At 52.5% G+C, this 18151-nt stretch overlaps 1 protein-coding gene across 1 annotated transcript; it reads left to right on the top strand.

The window, feature by feature from the left end:
• Window positions 1-9767: 9767 nt before the first annotated feature.
• On the top strand, window positions 9768-12737 carry LOC107527611 (proteoglycan 3). Its single transcript, XM_016200389.2, has 5 exons — window positions 9768-9867; window positions 10289-10602; window positions 11256-11387; window positions 11824-11929; window positions 12679-12737. Exons 1-5 carry the CDS (start codon window positions 9807-9809, stop codon window positions 12735-12737), a joined length of 672 nt encoding a protein of 223 aa, XP_016055875.1. The 5' UTR covers window positions 9768-9806.
• The last annotated feature ends 5414 nt before the right edge of the window (window positions 12738-18151 follow it).

Genomic DNA, 18151 nt, shown 5'->3' with positions numbered 1-18151 from the left:
CTGCCTGGTTCTTGGGAGCCCTGTTCAAAATGCCATCTCCTCTAAAAAAAATCTTTCTTTCCTTGGGCTCTCCAGCAGCTCTGAGTTCCCTGCGCTTGGTCACACCCTTTCTGGTGACAGGCATCTGGCTCCTTGAAAGACAGCCTCTCCTAACCCGGGCAGCCAGCTTGAGGCTGTGGCTCTGGGTCTCATTGGCTCAGTGACTAATGCTTGGTGCCAGTTAGGGCTTGTGGAAAACAACCGCCAGGGGAGCGGATTCTTTCTTGTTCTGGCCTCAGAGCCAACTGGAAGGAGAGAGCAGAGCACTGGGTGGTGGGGCAGGGCGGTGCAGAGGGAGAACGTGGAAGGGCCAGGACGACCTTTTTCATCCTAGCTCTGTCACTCGTGTGACCTTGGGTGGGCCACTTCACCTCTACATCTCAGTTTCTTTGTCGGTGGGATGGGAGAAATAGACCCGCCTCCCTGGACTGTTGTAAGGATTAGAAATTAGGTAAAGTGCCCACAGATGGTAGGTACTCAACAGGTCACAGTTTTCATTGCAGTTAATATATTAAATTCAAATAGGATGCCGGATGCCCACCAAGTGGTGAAAGGAGAAATGAAATTCGGTAGATCCGTGCCATGGAACATTCCTCAGCAATGCAAAGGAATGGAGAACTGATACAAGCCGTGACGTGGGCCGACCTTGAGAACCGCATGCCGAGCGGGAGAAGCCAGTCACGCATGACTGTGTGATTCCATTACAATACGATTCCATTTGGCAGTGAAACGTCCAGAATGGGCACATCTCCAGAGGCAGAAAGCAGAGTAGGGATTGCCGGGGCTGGGGGAACAGGTGATGACAGCTGATGGGGAGGGGCTTCTTTCTAGGGTGGTGAAAACTTTCTAACATTGATAGTGTGTCTACAATTCTGAAATATGCTGGAAACTATTGAACCAAACACTTTAAATGGATGAATTGCTTGGTATGGGCATTATATCTCAATAGAGACGTTATATATAAAGCAAAAAGATGCCTGGATTCCTCAGGAAGGCCAGAGGACATATATCCAGAGATGCTTTCTGGGCAAGAGGAGTAAGCAGGGAGGCAGCCCACGTGCACGGTGGTCTATTTTTGTCCGCAGAGCCTGCCTCCCGTAACCTCTTCCTCAAATGGGACCAACTGCTCTTTCAAAGGAGGAAGGAAGCGACCCAGGAGTTTCACAAGTTTTGATCTCACTGGGCACAGGCTCCCAGTGCAACCCTCCTCTCCCCTACCAGCCTGGGCAGAGAGAGAGAGGAGCAAATGTGTCCCCTCGCAGGCCACCTGCCAGGCGGGGCCTTCTCTGGGCGCAGAGGACACTTCAGGAGCTGGAGAGCAACTGCCACTGAAAGGGCAGCAGAATCCTGGCCCGTGTGGCTCAGCTGGTTGAACGCCATCCCACGCACTGAAAAGTCACTGTGCATCCCAGAGGCAGTTGATCAGTGTTTTTCTCTCACATTCATGTTTCTCTCTCTCTCTTTCCTTTTCCCTTCTTCTCTGTCTAAAATCAATCAAAAAACATATATTTTTTTTTAAAAAAAAATAAAGGACAGCTGATAGCATGAGTGAGGGACTTTGTGTGACCATCCCTGTCATCAGCCCCAGTTTGCAGCTTGGGCTCTGCAGTTGGACTGGTCAAGACCAACTCCCAGCTCTTCTCTACGAAGGCTCTGGGATTTAGGTGCCTTGGTTTCTTCATCTGCAAAATGGGAATAACAATAGGAATCCATCATGGAGCTGTAAGGACTGAGTGAGTTCGTGGACCTAAGGCACTTCCAGTCTGACACGTGCCCCACCTGGCAGGCGGCAGGTGTTGTACCAGCTGCCATTGCTGGGGGTGTGGGGGAGCAGAGTGAGGGATGCCCACATTTCACCCCCGGTGGAATGTCGTTGCCTTGGTTCTGGGCAAAACCACCCTGTGAGCATTTGCCCCAGCTTGTTTCTGTTTAACAAAGCAATACAGATTCTCTGGTACTGTTTAGAACTGGAAAACATCAAAGGCAAAATTACCCAAAGTAGCCAAAACTGGTGAAACATGCCAAACTTCATACTCGGTTTTTGTGCCACTCTTTGTTTCCCCAGCAGTCCATGCAGACAGCCCGTGAGCACTGACCTGGCGATCACCAGGGCTGGGACTGTGTGATCCGGAGCCAGGGGCCAGGTGCAGAGGGGGCTGGGCACCTCTGTTCTCACCTCTCATGCTGTCTGTCCTTCATCGAGTCTAGCCTCTCAGTGCCATGTTCCCTCACCCGAAATGGGGGTTAGAGTACCTACCTCCTGGAGTGGTGAGGATAGATGGGTCCCCACATGAAAGGACTTGCTCCCGGCACACAGTAGGTCCTTAATTGACAGCAGCTATTAATAATTATAAAAAATGCAAATTCACATTAAAGGCCAAGTGTGCTATTTAAAAGTGAACTGGTCTGCCCTAACCTGTTTGGCCCAGTGGTTAGAGCATCGGCCAGCAGACAGAAGGGTCCCTGGTTCGATTCCCGCCCTTGGTTGCAGGCTCGATCCCCGGCCCTGGTTGGGGCTCGTGCAGGAGGTAGCCAATCGATGCATCTCTCACATTGATGTTTTTGTCTCTCTCCCTCCCTCCCTTCCACTCTCTTTGAAAAGCAAAGGAAAAAATATCTCTGAGTGAGAACTAAAAAAAAAAAAGTGAACTGGTTTTACTTTCTTAGCTGGGAATGCATCTCTCCCAACCACTGGTTAACTCCTACAGTTCCTTCTGCTTCCAGCTCAGATCTCCCTTCCTTTCTGGCCTCTTACCTAGTACAGGTTTTCAAAGCACTAGTTACCTCTCCCTCATAGAGCTTGTCACAGGGGCAGTTTACATATGATTTTAAAAGAAATTATTGTCTTCCATTAGGCTGAGAACTCCATGTGCACAGCAACTGTGTCTTTTATTACCCACTGTATCCCCAGAATTTGTCACCCTATCTGGCATAGAATGGAGGCTCAAGAAGTAACAGGCATATAAGAGAGAGGGGAGAGAGAGAGACAGAGAGAGAGGCAGAAAGGGAGGTAAGAAGGGAAGGAAGGAAGGAAGGAAGGAAGGAAGGAAGGAAGGAAGGAAGGAAGGAAGGAAGGAAGGAAGGAAGGAAGGAAGGAGGAAGGAAGGAAGGAAGGAAGGGGGGAAGGAAGGGGGGAAGGAAGGGGGGAAGGAAGGGGGGAAGGAAAGGAGCTTCCTTAGCCCTACCACCCTGAGATTTCTGGTCCCCACTCACAGGGACTTGCTTGCAGAAACTGCAGGGCAACTTGAGCCAGGAGGCCTTGCAGAAGGTTGGGTATTTTGGGGGTGTCACATTGGGGACGAGATGAAAGGATGGACGATTTGAGTGAGAATGCTGTTCCCCTATACCTGGCCAAGAGAGGATGGCCTACTGAGGAGGAAGCCCTGGGCTACCCAGCCCCTCCCCTATGGGTCCCCTCCGTCATCTCGGGAGACTTCCTGTGGTCTGGCAGAAGCTGCCTAGGGATGCTGTGTGTGGCCAGCCTGGCGCTGAGACCAGCAGGCCTGAGAGTCCAGTCCATCAATAACCAATCCAGCCTGCCTTTCCTATTCATTTCCACCTGCCTCCTCCAAATGGGCCAGTCAGCTGAAATCCACAGGCCCTCACTGAGCAGACACAAACCTCCCTGTTGTGTCTGTGCGATCCCCATGCCTGGGTTCTTCCCACCAATTGAACCTCCAGCCCCATCTCTGAGCTTCCAGCTGGGGGAGCAGACTTGTAATTCCAGGTGCTCATGACTTGGCTCCTCTTGGGGGGGGGGGGGCTGTGAATTGTCCCAGGCAGTGATGAGTATGTAGAATGTGCTCAGAAATCTCCCCTCGTGGATGACGGGTGTTTCCAAACCTCACCACTTGATAGTATGTGAAATTTGGAGCATCTCTCTCTCTCTCTCTCTTTTTTTTAAACATATATTTATTGATTTCAGAGAGAGGAAAGGAGGGGGAGAGAGAGATATAGAAACATCAATGATGAGAGAGTCATTGATCGGCTGCCTAGCCTGCAATCCGGGCATGTGCCCTGACCGGGAATCGAACCCCGATCTCCTGGATCCTAGGTCGATGCTCAACCGCTGAGACACGTCCGGCTGGGCTGGAGCACCTCTTAACCTTCCTAAGCCTTCCTCTCTCTGTTCCTAGAAGGGGGATAGTACTTAGGAGAGTTCGTCGGGCCTACCACGTGTCAGGTCTTTGCACAACCAGCTTCTCAATTCATCTTCCCCAACCCTGTGTAACTTAACTCTCACATGGGCAAAGGGAGCCTGGGCGGTGAGGGGCCTGCCTAGCCAGAGTCCTTCAAACTCCAGGAGGCGCGCTCTTCATGCTTTCCCCTCATCACCTGACCCCCTGACGTCCAGGGGCCCCATGAGTGTGCTGTCACCCATCCCCCCCCTGGGGAGTGGGGTGCGGACGGCAAGAATGCAGCTCTCCCCTCAAATCCTGCCTTCGCCGCTTACCTGGCAAGAGCCTTAACCAGTCTGAGCCTTGGGCTTTGTGTCTGTCATTTACGGATGAAAGTCCTACTTGCCTCAGAGTTGTTGAGAAGATTAAATGATGTGGAGAACCAAAAACACTTAGCATGTAAAAAGTGCTTCCGAAATATTAGCTGCTGCTGTAATTGTCATTAAAATTCCTGCCTGAGATCTCATTTCAGGGCGCATCTGCTCGGCATAGTCTGTGGCGATCTCGAACAAGAACTGTGCTCTTCCATCACTCGCTCCCCTCGGGGTTCCAGGGCGTGCTCTTTGAACCGTGGGGGTTCCTTGGTGGGAGCGTTGGCTGCCTCCAGGACATGACCGTGCGGGAATGGAGCACAGCGGGGAGCCAGGCAAGCTCCCTCACCCTTGGGTACATCTTGGGGCACAGGACTCCAGCCCAGCTGGAGATGAGGGATTCCCAATCCCAGGGGAGGAAGGAAGGCAGTAACTGTATTACCCACTGAATCCTCTAGGGAGATGGGCAGAAAGTCTGGGGTCAATGCCTGAAGCCCTCTTCCTCAGGGACTCCTCAAATTCAGAGAATTGGAGACGGGACCAGGGTGTTAGAGGCAAATGAAGAACTTTAATTTTCTGAGTGTGACCCATATCGGAGAACCTACTTGCTCAAGGCTGCACAGTAAGTTGGGAAAGAGATAGAAATCAAACAGGCTGCCCGTAGCTGCACAGCAAGCCGCTGGTTTCAGACGGTGGGGTTCTGAAACCAGAGCTGGGGTACGCCCTGTGCTGGGTGCTGTGCAGGGCGAGGCTGAGTACAGCGGCCCCCTTGCCCTCAGGGACTTCATATCTTGGTGTGGGGAGGCATTGCTTCCCTTTATTCAAATATTCATAATAAAAAGCAATAAAAACTCCCATCTATCAAGCATTTACAGGGTGCCCGGCTCTGTGCTAAGTGGTGGGTGGACTTTGCCTTGTCCCTCATAAACCTACTGCTGCGGGGGGAAGGTGTTGTGACAGAAGTGTGACTTCCAGTCCGTAAGGATCCCCTTTGGGGCATTAATGTCAAAAGGGGGCACGGCCCTGGCCTGTGTGGCTCAGTTGGTTGGGAGTCGTACCCTGCACCAAAAGGTTGCTGGTTCGATTCCGGGTCAGGGCACACGCCTGGGTGGCAGGCTTGGTTCCTGGTCAGAACACGGGCAGGAGGCAGCAGATAGATGATTTGCTCTCACATCGATGTTTCTCTCTCTCCCTTCTTCTCTCTCTAAAAATCAATTAAAAATCTAAAAGAAAAAGAAAGAAAGAGGCACGAAGGAGGCATCTGGGTAACATTCTGTGTCTCGATCTGGGCACGGTTATGTGGGTGCATTCATTCTGTAAAAATTCCCTGAGCAGCCCATCTACTTTACCGGATGCATATTATATGTCCACAAGAAAAGTTTAAAAAATGTAAAACTAATGAAATAAGGGGACCGGCCTTACATCCCTGAGTATGGGCTTTCCCCCTCTCCAACGAGGTGCTAAGTTCTGGAACTAAGCTCCATCTTCACAGCGGAATCCCTGGGGTTCCTGACGCCAGGCCAGCGCAGAGCGGGAGCGCGAGCGAACCCAGCGTTTATTTGTGGACCTGGGCCCCAGCTCCAGTCCTGGCTTCCTGACAGGGCCACCCCAGCCCCAGGTGCCAGGCACGGTCCTGAGAACGTCACTGGAGCCAATCAGAGGTAGGATCCGTCCTTAGCCTCAGTTCACAGTCAAGAAAGCTGAGACTTGGAGGGGCTGGCTCTGGGACGAGCCATTCATTTGCGTCACGCTGCGCTGCTTCTCCTTCATTGCACCGCATCGCTGCTCGATGTGGGGCTGAGACAAGAGGCAGAGGGAAACCCCTAGGAACATAAAAGCAAACAGTGAGCCAGGCAGGTGGAGTTTCACCGATGCTGGAAACGCCGGCATCATTGGACAGACTGGGAGTCATGTAGTCTGTTTAGGGGTATCCAAGACGCAAGGACATGGGAGTCAGACGTGCCACTCCTTTCTAGTTGTATGAACTTGGGCAAGTCATTTACGCTCTCCGAGCTTCTGTGGTAGGCATGTAGACTAGAGGTGGCAATCCCCAATTCACAGGATGAGAGTAAAGATTAAGTGGGGTAATGGATGTCAGAGCCTTCATGTGGCCTAGAGTTTGGTCTGTGGTGGACTTTCAAAAATGTTATTTTCAGTTTTAAATCAGACATCACTGTGGTCATTGAAACCATTGGAATATGTTTGGCTGGGGTTTGGGTGCAAAGAAGATGGGGGAAGAGGCAGGCCATAGAGAAAGGGAGTGAGTGAAAGGAGGCAGAGGACAGGCCGCCATGGGCGGGGGGCGGGGGGCAAGAAGCTGGAAGACCTGCGTTTAGGCCTGTCTCTGACTTGCTGTGTGACCTTGGGCACCTTGTTCAAGGTCTCTGAGGTACCATCTCCTCAACTATAATACACAGCTTTTCTTTCTTTCTTTCTTTCTTTCTTTCTTTCTTTCTTTCTTTCTTTCTTTCTTTCTTTCTTTCTTTCTTTCTTTCTTTCTTTCTTTCCTTCCTTCCTTCCTTCCTTCCTTCCTTCCTTCCTTCCTTCCTTCCTTCCTTCCTTCCTTCCTTCTTTCTTTCTTTCCTTCTTTCTTTCCTTCTTTCTTTCCTCCTTTCTTTCTTTCTTTCTTTCTTTCTTTCTTTCTTTCTTTCTTTCTTTCTTTCTTTCTTTCTTTCTTTCTTTCTTTCTTTCTTTCTTTCTTTCTTTCTTTCTTTCTTTCTTTCTTTCTTTCTTTCTTTCTTTCTTTCTTTCTAACATATCTTTATTGATTTCAGAGAGAGGAAAGGAGGGGGAGAGAGAGAGATAGAAACATCAATGATGAGAGAGTCATTGATCGGCTGCCTAGCCTGCAACCCGGGCACGTGCCCTGACCGGGAATCAAACCCCGATCCCCTGGATCCTAGGTCGATGCTCAGCTGCTGAGCCACGCCAGGCTGGGCAAACACAGGGCTTTTCAAACAAAAGTGTGTGTAAATCTCATTGTAGGGCTGGCTCTTGGGAGCAGCTGACCATCCCAACCAGCAAGTGATATGATGCCCCTGGCCTGGGCTCTAGGAGGGAGGACAATGCGGGAGGCATCTGTCCACCCCTCCCCCACCTGGCAGATCTCCAGCTTTAAACCCAAGACCAGGTTTTTGGGCCCCCAAATTGGCCAGTCCCCCAACTATCACCACGCATGTCAGGTAGATAACCGGAGGGTCTGGTCCGTTGGAACAGGGAGATAACAGCCAAGACGGTTACTCTGCAATCAGGCGCAGAGATGACCTCTCAGAAACTTCTCTATTTGTAGGTCCCCTGAGAGAGGAGAGGAAGGGTAGGAATCCAGGCCTTTTCACCCTCTGGGCTACCTGTCCCTGGTGCCCTGAGCCCTGGAGGGCTGGGCTGGGGTCTGGGGAAGAAATATGACTGCCCAGTGAGAAGATCACAGAGTCTGTCACCCACCCTGCCAGGGCCACTAGCTCCTGCCAGGGATAGCCAACAATGTCAAAGACTCAACACTTGCTGGCCTCTCTTTGGACTGCAGTGGATTTGGCTGGAGCTTGGTTGATTAAAGTTTTGACACGTTGTTTGTCACAGATGTTTTTGCATTTATTTTGATTTTCAAGAAAGATTGCATTAAAGTATTACTTATCTTGACTACTGAATTCTTTAGTGCCTCCCCCTTAACTTTTACACCTAAGGCGAATGCCTCCCTCACTGCCCCTAGTCCTGACCCTGGTGGTGACAGAGGGTGATGGGAGGTGGGGAGTGGGGGTGGGGAGAGGAGGTTGGCCCACAGGGTGACTGAAGGATTCTGTATGAAGCTTTCCATTGCAGCTGTCACCTCTTTGCCCGAAGATATTCCTTGAGGTTGGACAAAATGGCATATTCTAGACCAGTGATCCTCAATGGGGGCACCTTTGCTCCCCAGAGGACATTTGGAAACATGTGGAGACGTTTATGATAGTCTTTGGGGGACAATCAGGTAGACTGGTGCAGGTGCTCCTGACATCCAGTGGGTAGAGACCAGAGATGCTGCTAAACTTTCCACAATGCACAGGGCAGCCCCTCCTCCAACAGAGACTTATTTGACTCTAAATAGTAATAGTGAAAAGGTTGAGAACCTTGATCTAGATCCACAGTATAGAAGAAAGAGCATAAGTTTTCCCCACATTAAAGATGAAGAAAAGAAGAGGGGCAAGTAGAGAGAGAGAGGGAGGGAGGGTGCAGGGGGAGGGAGGGAGAGCGAGAAAGGGGAGGTTTGGGAGCCAAACAGATTTAGAAATCCCAGGTCCCCCACTTCCTGTGCAAACTGGGCAAGTGGCTTGCCCTCTCTGAATCCCATTTTCCATGCCTGTGATGTGAGGGCCGTCATGCATTCTCATGGGGATGAGGTGGAGGTGAGGCGTCTGGAATGCGACGCACATAAAGTCCCTGGTCTAGACCAGCACTCAGGACGTGAGGCCCCCTTCACCTCTCCCCCCTCTCCTCGTGGTCCCCCAACATCCTGGGACCCTCCATTTCACTGACTGGGACATTGGCCAGAGGAAGGCCGCTCCTGGGTTTAAGGCGGGGGCACTTTAGGGGTGCTAATAGTAAGTATGTCTGGGCAGTAGACATCTGGTGTCCTCCCCAGCACTCCAGGGGGTTGGGGACCATGTGTGTCAGTAGGCTCCAGGAGGCAGGTCCCTGCAGTCCCAGCAGGGAGCAGGTGAGAGAATTGAGCAAATGTCTGATTATCAGCTCCACTGCCTGGCACCCCAGCCTGGGGCAATCATCCTGGTCTCTTCCCACTTCCCCAAAAGCCCAGTATAAGGGCTGCTTCTGGGGCCCAGCAGCCAGAACCACAGAGAGTGGAGGCCACAGACTCTTGGGAGGTGAGTGCTCCCCCAGATGCCCACGGTCGAGGGGTCCAAGGCTTGGGAGGAAGCCAACGCCTATATAGCAAACACCCGGGAGGCCTCTCTCTAGGACCATATTGCCCCTGTCCTTCCCCTCCTTCCCCTGTGTGAGTGAAATCGGTCCTGACCCTGAGCAGACCTGTTTCTGCAGGGACAAGGGTCTGGGCCAAGTGCTGTCCCAGGGGTCAGTGATGGAGTGCTCAGGTAAAAGGGACTTTTCCTGACTCTCCAGGTCAGGGTCTGTTCATCGAGGGAGAAGGCAGCTCTCTAGTTTGCCCTTTAATCAACTAGTTAAACAAACATTGCATCTCTGTTATGTGACAGGGCTTGCGCAGAAACACAGGACACCCCCAAGGAGGAAAGGTGGAGCTGTGTCCCTGTCACAAGGCCAAGTGGATATGAAGCACTCCCTGCTTCTGCCCTTTCTCCTGCTGGGGACAGTTGCTGCTCTCCATCTGGGTAAGTCCCCCCTTCTCGTCTCATCCAGCTTTATCTTTTCCCCTCTTTCCTGCACCTCTTTGGCTCTCTTGGAGCCAGGGTCACAGCTTTCCTTCTTCAGTTGGCCCAGCTCTTCTTGGGGAAGATCTCCCCTGGACTCAGGACTGTGGCCTGAACGTTCTCTCAGGGCCCCTTCACAAGCAAACACCACCCGCCTTCTCAGAGGTGCTTCCCCCAGGCCCCGAAACACACACATCAGCCAGCGCCAGGGTCTCATCCCCGTGTATGAATTTTCCCCTCACCCAACACCGACACCACGGAGATCCCTGGGGGTCTAGGCTCCAGACAGCTGCTCTAGGAAGGCTTAAGGGTGGTGTCAGCTGTCCATGGTCCTGGAAAAAGGGAGCGCCTGACCTGATAACAGGCTAACTCCTCTTTCCAGGGAAACATGCCCCCCATCTGGACAGCCAGGAGACACAAGCAGACCTGAGCCAAGATCTGGAAGGTTCAGGGGAGCAAGAGGGAGAGTCATTCCTGCCTGAGGAGGAGATTCAATCCGAAGAAGAGCAGATGGAGGAGTCCCTCTGTCAAAATGCCCTTGAGGATGAGAAGATCATGGAGTCGGACCCAAGTGCCCTAGACAAGAACTTTCAGTGCCCTAGGGCAGAGGACACGGTTGAAGTTCTGGGCAGCCCTGGGTGCAAGACCTGCCGCTACGTGTTGGTGAACAGCCCCAGAGTGTTTTGGTCCGCTAACGTAAGTGGCAGAGAGGCTGCTGTGAAAGCAGGACCGGGGGCAGGAGAAGGGAGTGGATTCAATCTCCTGCTCCCTCTTCATTTAGACTAGTGGTTCTCAAACCCTAGTGTGCAGCAGAGTCTCCTAGAAGTCTTGTTAAAACAGATTTCTGATTTTGCAAGTCTGGGGTGGGGCCCAAGAGTTTGCATTTATAACAAAGTGCCAGGTGGTGATGATGTTGGTCTGGAGACAGTCCTTTTAGAATCACTGACTTGAACAAAAGGCTTTGGTATTAGACACAGCTGTGTCAAACCAGGGCTCCACCTGTCATTGGCTGTGTTACCTGGGCAAGTCACTCTACATTTCAGAGCTTTGGGATCTTCACTTGTACAATGGAGATGCATAGTACCAGCCTCCTAGGGTTGCAATGACGGTTAAATGAGATAATACATAGAAAGCATTTGGAGTAGTCCCGGGGTCATTGTAAACTCTCAGTAAATGGTGGCTAAGATTATTCTGAGTGCTATTATTATTTCCTGCAAGAAGTTCCTGATGACAGATAAAGGAGCAAGAGATGGGATTAAGGGGGCAAGTAGATCCCTGATTTCTGACCTGACAAGGCTCAGGGACTTGAGAGAAAACTGACTTCTCTACCCGACCTCTTCCTTCTGCAGATAGTCTGCAGGTGGTGCTACAGAGGCAACCTCGTCTCCATCCACAACGCCCATATCAACAGTCAACTCCAGGTCTTGGCTAGTAGAATCAATCGGCCCCAGGTCTGGACCGGAGGCTTCCTCGGGCGCTGTGTAAGTGAGGGGCCAACTCCCAGGTACAGGAAGTTCTCGCTGATTCCCTCGAGGGAGCACCTGCTGGCGTCAGACCTTGTTCCAAACGCCAAGCGACCTTAGTGTGGGAGGCAGCGGGGGAGCTGGCTCGTGCTGGCTAAAGAGAACCGGTGATTGTGTGCTTCTCTTCCCAACTCCATGTTCAGTGACTTCATGTTTGTAGCATGAAATCTGCCGTGGCTGGTGTATTTACACCAAGGAAATTGGCAATTGTTACAAATCAGGGTTCCTCCCACCTTCTGCCTTCTCGCCTTCCCCCAGAGCTGGTTGTTAAACATTTACCGGCAAACCACTGGAGTCAGGAGAGAGGTTCTGTGGGCGTTTTCTGGAACCTCTGAATCTGTCTATCTTCCCGGACCTCAGCTTCTGACCCAACCTATCACTTCTCTTGTTCCAGGGCCGGAAATTACGCTGGACTGATGGGAGCTGCATAAATTTTAAAAACTGGGCCCGAGGGCACCCTTGGGCTGGGCGCGGCAGATGTGTGACCCTATGCACCAGAGGTGAGGGCGACTGGGCACCAGGGCAAAGGGAAGGGATGGCGAGGTAGACTCTTACAGATTGTCCCTTTGAGCTGCCTGAACACGCCTCCCCAAACTCACAGCCTCCCCTCAACTGGAGAACCAATGTCCTGTCTGTGGGGAGGGCTGAGATGTAGGGAGAGGGGGTGCCCTATGTGTGGGCTGGATGGGGGCTCTCCATCCTCACAGACAAAGCTCAGCTGGGGGTCTGGGGGCTCCTTGCCTTCCTCTGCTGTGAGGAAGCGAGTGATGTGACAAATGAGAGTAGCCTATGTGAATGAAAGGTATTGGTGAGGGCTTGAGGAGAGATGTGGGATTAGGAGCGGCTCACAGCGTGAGTGCAGCCGTGACGGAGCTCGGGACTGTGGCTAAGGCCTTACGTGCTGGAGTAAGGCTGCCACAGTCTCACCCCGGCTCTGCCACTCGCCTGCTGACATACAGGCAGGCGCTTGCCCCTCGAGCCTCAGGCTCCTCATCTGTGCAATGGGAGGTTGGCAGCCCCTCCCCCTGGGAGTCACTGTGAGGATTAACTGGGGGCCCACCGAAAGCACTCAGCACGCTGCCTTCCCTGGGTGAAAGCTCAACACCCACGAGCTGGTGGGGATGTGTGGCAAACATACCATGACAATTGGTGACAGGCAAAAGGAGACATATGAGGTGCCTGAGGAAGACAAGGGGGGGCACGGCCGCACTCTGACAGGCGGCTGACATCACTGTGCTCTCTGTGCTAGGGGGTAAATGGCGACGACGACCATGCAGAAAGCGTCTGCCCTTCATCTGCTCCGCCTGAGCCAGCGGCGGGGAGACCGCTTCCTTGCCTCCTCCCCACCCCCTCCTGGCCGCCCCTGCACTGGGCTGGGCGCCCAGCCTCTCCTGGGAATAAAGCGATGCTTCCCGCTGCATCTCCTGACCCTGGTTCCTTCCTCGCTCACTGCAGGACTCGCCGGGGGTGGGGTGGGGAAATCCTGGACGCCCTCGCTCCTGCAGGGTGGGCTCTGGGGAAAGTAAAGAGGGCCCAGCGCTCCTCAGGGTGGGTGGAGTGGGGGTGGGCGCTGGAGGGTTGGCCTGCAGCACCGTCTGGGGGCGGAGCCCGGACTAGGTGGCTCTCCCAAGACCCCCTTCAGCCCTGGCTGGGGGATCCCACCCCTCCTCTCCATAGTGGGGGGGGGAGTTCTCATTGGGTGGGGCGTGGGGAACTGGCCCTCCTGCTTTGTTTGGATTTAGTAGGGGTGCAGGGTGAGGTGGGAGCGGGGCAGCTTTCCAAAATGAGGGCGAGTCACTGATTCAAGAACTGGATGACTGTTAAGAACCAAAATTCAACTGAGTACGTTTAAAGATGAAATTGGCTTTATTCAACGATTCATGAATCAGGCAGCATCCCATCCAGCGACTAGAAAGGAGCTGTGAGAAGCTGTACAAAACGGGAGGCGCTTATAGGCAAAAGGGGGCAGAAGGAAGGTTCTAGCAAAGAATGCATTGTTTTGGGTGAGGTCACCTTTCTTTGGAAGGGGTCTGTCAGGAGGATTACCTCACTAGTGCTGACCAGGTGATTTCAGATTGACTCCTTAAAGGCGACATTCCTGGGGGAGGCTGAGACTGCAGTGAGGTTAGGTATTAAGTCTTGGGTTGAGTGGCCTTAGCACAAGCGACTCTATTTTGGGCGTGTTGTTTCTTTTTTAACAGTAGTGAGATCCCACCTGTTGTAACCACATGGGAGGGAGGAGAGAGTAGCCTTGTCTAGCCCTGTGTCTTTTTGGTCTGATACTGGCCCTTACTTTCCATTCTCCCAGCCACCTGCGGGTGAGTTCAGAGGCCCCAACTTCCTCTGATACGAGTTCCCCATTCTTGGGAGGGTAACCCTACCCCCAATCCTTCTCCTCCCAAACCCCAAGCCTACCCTCCTGGAAGGGCCACATTCTCAGGGGCAGCTCCCTCCCACCAGGAGGGCCTTGGGGCCAAAGTCAGGGCACCTGGTAACACTGTGGGTCCCATCTCAGTTCTATAGCCCAGGCTTCCCCTCCTGTCCCTCACCCCACTTTCCCAGACCCTGGGGACATTGAGAGGGAACACTTGCTACTCTTTGTCCCAGGTGGGGTGCTGGGGTCCAGGAAGGCTCTGGAGTTGATGAAGCGGGAAGTTCAACCCGAGACAAGGTTTTCAGAGGGTAGGGAGCGCTGGGCTGTAGTTCTACGCGGGGCTCAGGGACGCCCTTGTGCATGTGTGAATATGTATCTTAGTGTGCACACAAGTCATTTTTGTATACCTGTGTATATGGGAATCTTTATTTGTAAATGTGCACAATCTGTGTGTCAGTGTGTATTTGTGTGTTGTTTAAGTGTGTGTACATTATATGCATCTCTGGGTATTTATGGATAGGCCTATATGTCGATGTACACCTGTGAGTGTGTATGTCTGTGAGCTTTGCACCCTTACACACTTGAATCTCTGTTCGTGAATCTGTGTGTACCTGTATGTCTTTGGCTAGTATGTTTGGGAGTGGTATATGGGCCAGTGTGTGCCTGAGCACATCTGTGTACTGGTCTATGTCTGTACATGTCTGTGCACAAGTGTGTTTATCTGTACAGGCATCTGAGGGGATGCGGAGTTTCAGGAACAAACAGAACAAAGGACCAGAGCACCAGACGTGCTTTGTTTCTAAGGCTGCTGGAGTTGATGGAACAGGATGGGCTCGGAGCACCCCAGGGGAAGGGGTGGTGAAGCAGCAGCAGGGACGAGTCCCTTGTACATGAGCAGGCCTCTGTCAACAGGATAGTGGGTGTTGGCATTGCCACGAGCCTCACCAATGCTGGGCCCCAGCGGCTGCCTCCAGGTGGAGACCTGTCCTCTGTAGAAGGTCTGTCCATCTGTCTTGGATGGAGGTTGGGTCAGGAAGCTCCTAATCACAGCATGTCAGTCTCCTCAACAGCATGGGAGGAGAGCTGCCTGGGGGGGGGTGTGTCAGCCCCCGCCCCCAGGCCCCTGCCACAAGCTAATCTCGATGTTCTGCTTCTAAAAGAACAGCAGAACCTGGCTGTGGGGGGTGGGAAGGATGAGCAGCTGGGGAAGCTCTGCATAGACAGCCCTGGGACTGGTATTTCAGCTGAATGGTAAACCCCCTTTTATCAGCTTCCGCGTATCTCCTTGATGGGAAGTGGGATCTAGCCATATCAGTAGCTCAGTATCCTGCCAGTCAAAACCAGAGATAGAGGGGGAGAGGGGAAAGGAGGCAGAGGTGGGGGGGAGGGGAGGGGGCTCAGAGCCCTTCAGTCTGAAGCTTGCATGAGGCAAGCCAGGGTAGATAAAATGTCCCTCAAACATCTTGTGCTATTATTGGTCCTCAACTTCAACCATTATATATTTATTCCTTTGGCTGTTTAAGGCCTTTCAGGATTGAATAGCCCTTGATTAAAAAGCAAATACTCTTAAAAGAAACTCCTGAGTGTGTTATTTATTAATACCTCTGGGAGATTGATTGGTAATTTGCCGAGAACAAGGTTTTGAGAGAAGGAACACAGAAGGGAAGGATGTTTGGGAACTGTCCGTGGGCATGGGGAGGCGGGTTGTGGAGCAGAAAAGCCATTAAAAAGGAGATAATGAAGCAGGGAGTGCTGTGTTCACCATTTCCTCTTCCTGAGGACTCAGGAAGACTATTATTTCCTGGAATTCCTTGTAGTAAAGTTGGGCTTTGCACCATGTGACTGCGTCTGGCCAGTGCCATGAGGTTCGAAGCGATGCAACCACTTCCAGGCCTGGCCTTTCGTGATCCCCTATGATCCACCCATTCGCACTTTCCTTGCCATGTGCCTCTGATGGCATAGCTACCCGATGGAGGGGGCCGCCTGACTTACTGTGTCATGTTAAACCTTGAGATTTTGCAGTTCACTTGTTACTGAGGCAAAACCTGGTTTAGCCTAACTAAACTCAGAGAAAAGACGGTGCCAACAAATGTCCTAATTTTTCCTAGGCAATGTAGCACAAAAGCCAAGATTGCATACTTGAGTCATAAAGCTCTGGGTTTGAGTCCCAGTTCTACCATATCAGTTTCTTAACCTTACTAAACCTTTGTTTCTTCTTCTGTAAAATGAGGGTTGAATTAGACAAATCCTATAGTGTATGGAGCCCATTGCTTGGCCATAGCAAGTTCTCACGAAATGTTAGCTTTTATGCTGAGTAATTAAAGAAGCAACGTAGTGTTAAGAATGAACATGGGTTCCGGTTCCAATTTTCACATATAGTAAGTTTCTTTTTCTATTAAACAGGATTAATGAAAGACCACAGCAGCCTCACCAGGGTGTGTGTGTGATTATGTTGGTGATTGAGCTGAGGACCCCATGAGGTGGCAACAATAGCGAGTTCGCTATTGTTGTTACTGCTGATATAGCCCTAAGTCCAGCACACAGAAGCGGTCACTTCCTTCAGCTGTGGGGAAGACAACGCCAGGCTCACACTCATGAGTTCACACAGCGGCTGGCAGGCCCAGGACCACCTCAGCCTGGAGGAAAGGGAGGGGTTGGAGGAGAGGGTTCCTCCGGGACACAGCTGCCTGGGCCTCCGCCTCAGAGGACATCCCTGTGACCCCAGCCTCAGCCAAGCCTCCTGAGAGCTGGGTGCACGGGGGTGGGAGGTGCCTGTGGGTCTCTGGGATGGAGAGCACGGTGCTGCCTTCACTGAGGTCTGTTGGCCAGATCTCCAGACACTGCTGATTCCCAAGGCTGCCCCTGGGGAGGTGTCATCCCACCATCCTTAGGATGGGACTGGGAATGAGGCAGAGTGGGGGAGGGGCCCCGTGTGGGGGAATCTTACCCCTTCGCCCCCTGGGGTGGGGGTGTCACTGGGGTGGATTCTTTGAAAGTGCCCACAGCCCTATCCTCCTAAACCGCTCCCAGAGCCCCCTCACTTCCCCGCACCACTGGGGAGGGGCCAGCCCTCCACCTACAGTTCAGCTCCTTTCTGCTCGGACCTCATGGTCCTGCCCACTCTCCAGTTCCTCCAGAGGCGGATTTGCCTGGAAGCTGGTGGAACATACTTCAGGCTGCTCCCTTGCACGAGCTCCTTCTAATACCTAATTTTACATTATTTTTTAAAAGATGCCCCAAGTTGTACATGCTCCAGGCTTCATAAAACCGAGGCCTGCCCCCGAGCTCTGCCCAAGGGAGGGGGAATAGAGGCTGGGTGGACCTGGTGCCCTCTCCACAGCCCTGCGGGCTTCCCGTCCTTGCCTCCTCCCCGAGCACCAAGGCACAAACTACGAGACAGTCATTTTCTGGTTCCGGCCTCAGCTCGCTCATCTGTAAATAGGAGAGTCAGACAAGATGGTTTCTAAGACCCTTGAGTTTCCAACATTGGAAGACTGGCCGCCTTATCAGGACCCTGTGGGGACAGGCCTGGCTGAGCAGCTGCTCGGAGGGCACCAAAGCTCACTGGGGCCTTTTCAGCAGGATTTTCAAGGAGGACAGCTGGCCTCCTGGAACAGGGCCTCAGGTCTGGAGGTCACACCCCACCCTGGGTGGCCAAATCCTGTTCCTGCGATGAGGTGGCCCAGATGTGGGCATGTGCAGGGTCCCGGAGAGAGAACAAGGATGGCCCCTGCCCTTGGGGACAGAGCTGTGTAGTGAAGTAAGGAAAATTCACTGACAGTCACACCTCCTGTTTCCTTCTGACCCGAGTCAGAGAAAGAGACCCCCTGCCACCGTCTCATTGGTCTCCCCTAGAGTGGGGCCTGAGTTCCTAGGGCCAGTGTGGGGCATAGTCTTTATTAAGCTGAACCTGATCACGGTCAGGGTGGAGGGGGCTGAAATGTGGGGTGTGGATGATGGAGACCTGGGTTCAAATCCCAGCTCTCTCACTGCCTGGCTGTGTGGTTTTGGGCAAATGACTCAGTCTCTCTGAGCTACAGTTTATCATCAAAACGGGAAACCTAATATCTACCTCCTAGAATTATTCTAAGGATTAAGTGAGATAGTGGTGGGAAGTGAGGTACTTGGGGGACACTCATTATTACTATTATTATCTCTACTCTCTGGAGAGGGGAAGACTCACATGCTGCTGCCCTGGGGGGTCCTGGGAGGCAGACAGGGGTGAGGCAAGGGGTGAAGGTGAGATTAAGGTCTCAACAGGGGGCACTGGGAAGCCCAGGCACCTTCTGGCTGTGGCCTCATGGGGTGAGCAGCAGAAATGGGAGCCCTTCCCCTCTCCCATCCCCCC

Source organism: Miniopterus natalensis, chromosome 11 (genome assembly GCF_054644295.1).
Source record: "Miniopterus natalensis isolate mMinNat1 chromosome 11, mMinNat1.hap1, whole genome shotgun sequence".
Lineage (NCBI taxonomy): Eukaryota > Metazoa > Chordata > Mammalia > Chiroptera > Miniopteridae > Miniopterus > Miniopterus natalensis.
The sequence above is the reverse complement of the archived record's forward strand: the minus strand, read 5'-3'. Positions and strand labels throughout refer to the sequence as shown.